The sequence below is a fragment of the Suricata suricatta genome, chromosome 16 (genome assembly GCF_006229205.1).
Source record: "Suricata suricatta isolate VVHF042 chromosome 16, meerkat_22Aug2017_6uvM2_HiC, whole genome shotgun sequence".
Classification (NCBI taxonomy): Eukaryota; Metazoa; Chordata; class Mammalia; order Carnivora; family Herpestidae; genus Suricata; species Suricata suricatta.
This window is the reverse complement of record NC_043715.1, coordinates 48242314-48251508: the sequence shown is the minus strand read 5'-3', so window position 1 is coordinate 48251508 and position 9195 is coordinate 48242314. Positions and strand designations below refer to the sequence as shown.

Below are 9195 nucleotides of genomic sequence, written 5' to 3'. Positions count from 1 at the left end.
GGATGGTCAGTAGGGGAAAGAGCTGGGGGCCTGGATGGTTCTGGGGAAGTGGGGACTAGGGGCCTGGATGGGTTGGGGGGAGGGGTTGGGAGCCTGGAAGGTTGGTGAGGGGAGGGGCTGGGGGCCTGGATGGTTGTGAGGGGAGGGGCTGGGCGTGGACGGTTGTGGGGGAGGGGCTGGGGGCCTGGACAGTTATTCGGAGAGGAGGGACTGGGAAGTTGACGCCGCGGGGCTAGGTTCTCACCGTTGGAGCTGAGGAGGCTGCTGCTTTCAGGGGAGGTGGTGGCACTGCGGTCCGGCGAGGGCTCTGGCTGGGATGCGGGAGCAGGCCTGGTCGCCTTCCCCCTCAGGATGTCGATGACCTGTAGGAAGATGGGGGTCACCGCCGGGCTCCTCCTGCCCACTCTGCTCTCCTCTCCAGTCTCGGAGCGCACGGTCGGCTCTGTGCCTCGGTCTCCCGTGTCCGAGCGCGCTTCCACGGACCCACGCTGTCCCGCTCCCCTGCGCGCACCGGCACCGGCACACGCGCGCACTCAGATGTCACATCTACGCGGACCGGCGCGCACACTCACCCGGCGGCTGCGCGCCACCATGAGCGGCGTGTCGTTGTGGCAGTTCTTGAGGCCACTGTCGGCGCCGCTGCGGACCAGCGTGCGCACGAGCGGCAGGAGCCCGCGGCCAGACGCCGAGTGCAGCGCCGAGCTGCCCGAGTACATCTGGGCGTTCACGTTGGCGCCGTGCTGCGGGGCGGGAGGGCAGGGTCAGCGGCCCCGAGGGACCCGGGCCGGGCGGTGGATGGGGCGGGGCCGGGCTGGGGTCGGAGCGCAGGGCTGGGAACTGAGGCTGGGGGCCCCCCGACCGGGGCCAGGACCCGGGCGGGACCAGATCCCGGGTGAGGTGACGCAAGGGTGGGAAACCAGAACCCAGGGCGGGTCGGAGCGGGACTGAGCGGACGGGCTGAACCGGCCGGAGCAGGACTCCGCCGCCCGGCCGAAATAGGGGCGGAGTCAGGGAAGGGAAGGGTCCAGAGCCCAGGCTGGGCGGAAGGACCGCACGAGGAAAAGGGCCCTAGCCGGAAGGCAGGGTGTGCGAGGCCGCCGCGCGCAAGGCCGGCTCGTTTGGGGGCGGGGGAGAAAAGAGAGAAGGTCCTGGACCAGAAGGCGGCCTCGGAAGGATGAAATCATAGGGTTGACATATCGATGCCTACAAGGGAAAGACAGCGCGGGAAGCGAAGCACGACTGGGAGCCAGCGCTGGAGGGCCGGGTCGATGCGAGCGACTGGGGGCGACTGCTGGGCTGGTGCGGGAAGAGAGGGCCGGCGTGAGGCCAAGGGCAAGGGCAGTACCTACCTGCAGCAGCAGCTGCACCATGCTCAGGCTGTTGTTTTCCACTGCGTGGATGAGTGGAGAACGGCCGCTTTTAATGTCCTGCAGAACGGAGGGACGGTCTCTGAGTCCCTCCAAGCTCTGCCCAATCCGCCGGCGGCCAGTATCCCAGCCGCTAGGTCTGGCTTCTCAATCCCGTTAGATACTTGAAGCCCCACCCCCACCCCCACTCGCGCGGCCTCCCACGCAAGCCCCGCCCCCTCGGGGTCCCGCCCCTGCTCCTCTTGGCCCCACCCCCGGCGCGCGCCGGCTCACCACTGCATCGATGTCTGCCCCTCTCTCTAGCAAGAGCAGCACCGCTTCGGGGCACTCCATGTTCACGGCCACGTGTAAGGCGGTGAGCCCTGAGGTACAGGAAGACTCCGTTTAAACCTGGGTTTTGGGGCCCTCGGACTTCGGGGCTTGCCAGGCAGCCCCCACTCGGCGCCGGGGTGGGTGCTCACCGTCGTAATTGCGGGCCTCGAGGTCCACGGTGCCCGGGGCTGCGCTGTCCAGCAGGGCCCGTAGGCAGGTCGGGCTGCGGTGCTCACACGCCAGGTGGGCTGCCGTCTGGCCATGACGGTCCAGGGCCATAGGGCTGGCACCAGCCATCACGAGGAGCCGGACCACAGATGGCAGTGTGGTGATCACAGCCAGGTGAAGCGGTGTCTGGGGGAACAGAGACTGTGAGGGACCTGTGCCCTGCCCTGCGTCCCAGTTCGGTGTCTCCGAATTTCCGGGTCCTGACCCCCGCAGCTGCAGTCGTAACTCCGGAACCAGAGATCTGGAGTACCTCCTCCCTCAGATTCAAGAGTGACAGTACCCAGCTCCTCCTGTCCCAGGACTCGGGAGTCCGGACCCTCAGCCCCGTCTTCCATCAGATCCAGCGCCCCGGGCTCACCTGTCGAAGGTTGTTGTAGATATCCAGCTCCCGGCCCCCATGCTGGAAGAGGTTGACAAGCCGGTACACCGCTGGGAGATTGCCCTGCACCACGGCGATGTGGAGTGGCCTGGGGGTTGGGGGTGGGGATCACAAGCATTAGGGGCTGGGTGCCTCTCACCCCACATAAGCTTAGCAGTGCTAACTCCAACATGTGCTGGGTACTTTAGAAGAACACCCAGAATCCAACCACTTAGTTCCGAACCCCCGCTCCCTCCATTCTGGTTCGGCCACCATCATGCCTCCCTCCTTACTGACCTCACTGCTTCTACCCCTGCTCTGCTGTCTGCCCCCACCCCCCCAGCAGTCAGAGAAAGACCTTTTTGCAACTGAAATTAGATCAAGTCCCTCCTCTGCCCAGAACCCGCAGAATAAAGGCCAAAGAAGCCTTGTGGGATCTTGTCTTCTCTTTTCTACCCCTTTGGCTTCTTCTCTGTCTGCTCTCTTCAAGCACACTGGCCTCCCAGGGCCTTGACACTGGCTGCTCCCTGGAACAGCCCCCCCCCCCCCACCGCCCCAGATATCTGCACGGCTTGCTCTCCTCATTTGGCCCCCTGCTTAAATGGTATGGCTGCGACTTGCTTCCCTTCCCCCCTCCTTCCCCTGCTTAATTTTCCTCCACATCATCGCCTGACATTGTACAGTTTACTTGTTTCCTGTCTGAATCTCCCCCACTAGAATGTCACCTCCACCAGGGCAGGGGGTTCTGTCTGCTTTGGTCACTGCCCGGGGCCCAGGACAGCGGCTGGTGCTCAGCAGGTGCTCCCCAAACATGTACCCCATAAATGAATGCATCATCACAGTGCTCCCTGGCCAACCTGGAAGTCAGGGAGCATGTCCCCAGCCCTCTCGGGTCCCCAGTCTGCTCATCTGTGAAACTGGTGGGGATAAGCAGGTGCCCTCGAGTTCTCTCCATCGGTTGTGACCTGCATGTCACATGCAGAGCATGTATTTGGAGTTTTTGTCCCAAGGGGAGGTGGGAGGCATGGGATGGAGTCATGGTTCTGGACCTGGGCCGTGAAACCCAGAGCCCCTCCTGCCCCCTTCCAGACTGAAGGTCTCATTCCCTTAGCTTCTGGGAAGGTTGTGGGTGCTCTGCTGTCTCCGGGAATTACACTCCACTGGAAAGAACTGCTTGCTCGGGTCATGAGTGGGGATAGCTGCCATCCACTGGCATTCTGTGACTGGCCAGTGCTGGCACAGAGGGCTGAGCCTCTGGCGGCATCTCTAAAGGCCACTCGAGCGGCAACATTCCTTGTGAGACAGCTAAGGGCCTCCAAGACGACACAGCAGCCCAAGTTCCTTCAGCCCCACAGGCATTGCTCTGGGGAGCATGTCCCAGTAAACTCCCTGCTCCTTCCCCCAGACCCCGACCTGGAAGAGCCATTTATAGAGTTGAGGGCAGTCTGGGATGACACTGTGTGTGTGTGTGTGAGGGCATTAGCACTAAGCATACAAGGTTAACTGCAAGTACACAAGCCACACAGCCTTCTAAAGTCCACTTACTAGAGCAACGACCTTCTCACCCATCACTGCCCCTTACTACCCCGAGCTGCAGGTGAACAGTGGTTCTCCTCATGGAAATGTGCTTCCAGAATCCACATTTTATTTTGCTAATTAAAAAAAATTTTTAATGTTTATTTTTGAGAGAGAGGGCGTGCACGTGTGGGGGAGGGGCAGAGAGCGAGAGAATTCGAAGCAGGCTCCAGAGCCGGACAGGGGGCTTGAACCCACCAACCCGGAAATCGTGACCTGAGCCTAAGTCTGACGCTTGGCCGAGCCCTCCAGGCGCCCCTAATTTAAAAACGTTGAAAGTCAGAACCCAACGCGGGGCTTGAACTCACGACCCTGTGATCAAGACCTGAGCGAGATCAAGAGTTGGATGCTACACCGGCTCCCTACGTGCTTTCATGGAACCAGGGATGGTGGATTTGGAGTGGCTAAGCAGGCCAGGGTGCCAAATTGGATGCAGCCCTCCCTCGCTGCACGTGCTGGAGCAAAGTCACGTGGCCCTCCGGTTTTCTCCTCCAGAAAGTATAGCCCGCAGTAGCGCCAGCCTCTCCCAGGAGGAGCTGCAGGTGAAATGCTGAACCTGGATCCTGATGCGTGAAAGCCAAATTTAAAAAGAAAATGTTGGGGGAGGGGCCGGACCTGGGCTGGGGGAGGGGGGAGGGGCGGAAAAGGGCTCCCTACCCTCCAGTCGTCTCCCAGGAAGCCCGGCCTGCGTCCCTCTCGGGGCGGGCAGGGTTAAGTGAGGGCAGGGAGCGAATGATTTCAGAGAAACCGTCCAGGCCTGAGTTCCCATAAACGCGCGGGCTGCAGGGGGTGGGGCGGGGCTGGAGGAAGTGGGGACGGGAGGGGCGGCCCAGCCCTCGGACTTCCAGTAACAGGTCTGCTGGGCGGGGCTCCGCTTCCTGCTCCCGGGGGAGGGAAGCCTCCCGCCGGGGATCTACCCCGGCCACCCCCCTTCCCCCCGCACCCCTACCTGCATCCTCGCCTGGGGTGGGGCGGGAGGGAGGCCGACCTAGGAGACCAAGCTTCCCTGTAGGGAAGGACCCCAAGTCTTCCAGCCTAGGGGCGCGTCTGGAACTCCACCCTTCAGGGCTCAGACTCCAGCGGCCTCCCTGGCCCCATGGTCCCGGCGTCTACCCCTGAGATCTCTTAGGACGCGGTAGGTAATACGGTGCCCTAACTCATTGAGGTTACCAACTTCCCCAGGCGCTGCAAGTTACACATTCCCAAGCTGCCCTGTACCCGGTTCCTTACCCCCTCAGGGGGTCAAGGAATACAGTACCCCGCGCCACCTCTGCTCTCTGGGTTTCAGAACACCTCCCCCCTCTTTCTTGGAGACCCAGATTTCTAGCTCCCAGCCGCCTGACGTCGTGAGGGCCCAGATGCCCTGAGATGCCTGTCCTCTTGAGTCCCTAGAAGCCCAGCCTCGCAACCAAGCTTTGCTGCTCTGGGGGCCCAGACTTAGCACGTCCCCGCCCCCGCCCCCGGGCTAGCCAGCTGTCCATTCCGGTAATGTCTTGGGCCCAGCGGAAGGGGTTAAGGTTAGATTGAACGCCCGGAGGGGGAGGCTGCGAGTGAGTGACGGGTGCTGACGTGGGGGAGGCAGAGCAGCTGGGCTGCGGTCAAGTTCTGCGGGAAGGGATTTCCCCCAACAGGCAGCTGAGGAAGAAGTGTTTGCTTTGGAGGGGAAGGGGGGGGAGAGCTGGTGAGGGCGGGTGGGGCGCGGGACTTGAGACTGGGGTGCCAGGTCTTCTGTGTTCACCGGCTGCAAACAAATCACCCCTGGGGGCAGATACAAATTAAAGCTATTTCACAGATGACCCCAGAGGTACCCAGAGTAGGAGGGAACTAGTTTTATTCAGCCTTTTTTTTAAATGTAGCAGGCACTTTCCCCTGCTTGGACTCACACGACGGCCCACAACCCGCTGCGGGGGGGGTGGGGGGGTGGGGAGGGAGGGGGCTCTGTGAGAACATCCACTCTGAGGTGTTGAGGACCTACTGTGCACCCGGCCTTGTTCTATGTTCTAGACATCATTACACTGAGTCTTCATCTTGATAGGTACTGTAGGAGCCCCCGATTTTCCAGGAGGGGAAACTGAGGCTCAGGGATGTGAAGTCACCCGGTTGGCCAGCGATGGTGGTTCCCCTTTTTCTGCAGAAGTAAGCCTGTCCATCCATCCCTACCTTTCGTTTCCAATCCCCAAACCAATGCCCAGATAAGCGCTTTATGGAAGGCATCGCATGCTGGCACGCGTATAGTTCTTGTTTTTACAGGGAAAACAAGGGCAGAGAAGGGGGAGAAAAGGGCCAGCGGAAATTCCAACCTAGGTGGATAACTAATGTGTTGTTCAGGTGTGCAGAGTGCTTACTGTGTGCCGCCACAGAGCTTAGCCATCCCGTGCGGCTACCTCAAGGGCAAGTTCTCCAAACTGCGGGCAATCAACTATAGGATGTGTGAGATCAGTTTAAGGGATCGGCGAATTAACTGAATGGCCTGTGACCATGAGATCATGAAACACGCTAGAAGAGAACATACAAAATAGATCCCATGTACGAAGGGTGATTCTTGTTTGGTTCTGCGCAGTTTTTATTTCAACCTTATCTGTGTGTACATGTGCTGGGCTGAACATAAGGTAATCATATGAATTCATGCTTATTGAGCGCTTCTAACCTACCAGGCTCAGTGCTAAGAGCTTAACATGTATAATTCATATAACAAGTCAATCAATGCAATGTCTTTTTCACGTTTGGATTTTTTTCCAAAGAATTTTTGGGTATATTTTGTTAATTTAGGGGCGCCTGGGTGGCTCAGTCGGTTAAGTGCCCGACTCTTGATTTCGGCTCAGGTCAGGATCTCACGGTTAGTGGGATGGAACGCCTATTCAGGCTGGGCGATGACACAAGGACTCTGCTTGGGATTCTCTCTCTCTCTCTCTCTCTCTCTCTCTCTCTTTCCCCCTCTCCACCTCTCCTCTGCTCATGCTTGTATGCTTACACTCTCTCTCAAAATAAATAAACAATAAAAATAAAAAATAAACAACTGTTTTATGTATTTAAAGTGATCTCAAACATGGGGCTTGAACTCACGACCCCGAGATCAAGAATTGGACACTCTACTGACAAAGCCAGCCAGGCTCCCCTTCTCATGTTTGGATTTTGATAAAAACGTGGAAGCCCCCTACTTCAAAAACAGTCCTAGGAGGGAAGTGCTTCCAGATTGCCCATTTTTCAGGAGAGGAAACTGAGGCATAGCGAAGGGGGAAAAGCCTTGTTCAAAGTCCCAGCCAGCAGTGGGGACACGATCCTAACTCGGGTAGAGGTAATTCAGAAGCCCATGTGTTGTGGAGGGTGTGGTGGGTGGAGGGCTGGCCCCCCCCCCTCGTTTACTGGGGGGCTTTACTCACGTGTCTCCGTCCTCATCTGCATGGGTGGCCATGGCGATGTCAGCCGATAGGGAGTGTTCCATGGAGCACACCATGGGGTACAGGGGTGTAGGTAGGTTCAGGAGTGGAAAGAGGGAGCCCATGGTCGGGGTCGGGTATAGGGGCAGTAGAGGTCCTGGACAGAGGAAAGGACATGGGTGAGGCCAAGCCCGCAGCCCCTCAACCCACCCTGCCTCCAGACCTTCACTCCTGCTGTGTCCATCGGCCCTTTTTTCCACGTCCCTTTTGCATCTCATACTGGGACCAAAAGGCCCAAGACAAACTGGCCTTGTACATTGTAGGCTCCGGCAACTTCTTCCTCCTTTGCCATTCCCCGTGAGCCCTGGTCACTGTCATTGTCACTTATCTCTTCATGCCTCTTACCTCCATCTCTTACTAGCCAGAGTCCCTTAAGGATGGGACCAAACCCCGTCATCATCCAGCAGGAGACCCCCGGGCCTGTTTGCTGGGTGAATTTGTGGCCAAGGGAGGTAAGAATGGGTGTACAGTGTAAGGTGACCGTGTAGAGAGCTGGGGAGAAGGGTGGGTCAGAAGGAAGTAGGAATGGCGTCAGAAGCCAAACATAGCAGCAGTCAAAGCCATATTCATCCACTGCACAGATGGGGAAGACTGAGGCCTGGTTCTCATCCAGGGAATGGGGAAAGTGGAGGAGGCCGTGGTAGGCCTCCTGATGCACAACCTCAGGCTTTCTAACAGCTGTGCTCTGATGGGGCGGCAGGTGCAGGGACAGGGCCAAAGTTGGAGGCACTAGACATGGGCTCCCTGCAGCTTTTTGGGGCCACTTGAAGATGGTGAAGTAGGGGAGGCCCCTTCTTTGAGATCGGGGATGGCGATAGGATGGGGAGAATGTTTGGCCTTCTTTGTCCTCTCCTGACCCTTGGGGGCCCCCCATCCCTGCACCCCCAAGTCCTCGTATCGTCAGTGCCAGCTCTTGGTGCCCTGCAGCCTTTTACCTGGACACCCCTAGCCTTAAATACCCCAGTCCCAGAATTCCCCGGTCCTGGCCCCCATTCCTAGAACCCTTAGTCCTGAAGCCTTGACTTTGTGACCACCTGACCTTGTGACCTCAGAAGAGACCCTGAGCCCGGGTGACCATACCTAAATGGGTGCCCAGAACCCCAGGTCTCTGGCCCGCTGGCTCCTTGGGACCCCTAGTATCTGGGTCTGTTTCCTTCGATCCTTGTGATTCCGGATATCAGTTGGGATGCTTCAAACTCCAGCTCCGTTCTCCTGATTCCCACTATTCTCTGCTATCTTCTTGGTCCCCGAGATTCTGATGGCCTGACATCCCTAATATCTGTCTTCTTAGAACCGCAGTCACGGTTTCCCTGACTCCCTTTGACCCCACATATCTGGATGCCAGGAACACGTTTCTTGGGCCCAAGCGCTGACTCTTCATAACCCTAGATATCTGGGTTCTAAAGAGCTTTATGACTCTGTTCTTGGGACTGTAGGCTCTGTCCGCTTGATTCCCTGAGACCCTGTTTCTGTACTGCTGGGCACTGTCCCCTGGGTTCCTGTATCTATGGGTTTCAGACTCTGAGCTCCATCCCCCAGAGCCCCCTCACATCCGGTGTTCTGGGACCCACATATCTGTGTCCCAAGGCATTGCTTCCTGATGCTTCCACAACCGTGTCCCTGGGACTTCAGGCTCTGCCCCCTCCCAGCTCCCCAGAAACCCCATATCTGTGTCCTTGGGACCTTGGATTCTGTCCCCGTGTCTCAGCGCCCTGGGACGCCCTGTATTTGCGTCCTGAGCCCTGGTCCCTGGCTCTGGTGCCCCTCTGCCCTGTCCGACCCCCCATCTGGCCAGGACCGGCGACAGCCACTCACCCTGGTAGTAAAGCGCCTCTGGCCGGGCCAGTCCGTGGGGGGCCGCGGGGGCGGCCGGGGAGTCGGAGCCGCCGCCTAGGGGATCCGGGGCGACCCCTGGGCC

At 59.0% G+C, this 9195-nt stretch overlaps 2 protein-coding genes across 2 annotated transcripts in view; both read right to left on the bottom strand.

Moving 5' to 3' along the window:
- The window catches only part of BCL3 (BCL3 transcription coactivator), a gene marked incomplete at its 5' end in the record, with an annotated part of 9937 nt that extends 745 nt beyond the window's left edge, over window positions 1-9192 (bottom strand). The window contains 8 exons of the mRNA XM_029926053.1: window positions 245-362; window positions 573-740; window positions 1350-1427; window positions 1641-1729; window positions 1829-2033; window positions 2266-2374; window positions 7221-7374; window positions 9093-9192. Of these exons, the coding sequence (XP_029781913.1) occupies window positions 245-362; window positions 573-740; window positions 1350-1427; window positions 1641-1729; window positions 1829-2033; window positions 2266-2374; window positions 7221-7374; window positions 9093-9192 (1021 nt within the window). The remainder of the gene's footprint in view (window positions 1-244; window positions 363-572; window positions 741-1349; window positions 1428-1640; window positions 1730-1828; window positions 2034-2265; window positions 2375-7220; window positions 7375-9092) is intronic.
- The window catches only part of NECTIN2 (nectin cell adhesion molecule 2), a 160618-nt gene that overhangs the window by 73667 nt on the left and 77756 nt on the right, over window positions 1-9195 (bottom strand). The window lies entirely within an intron of this gene.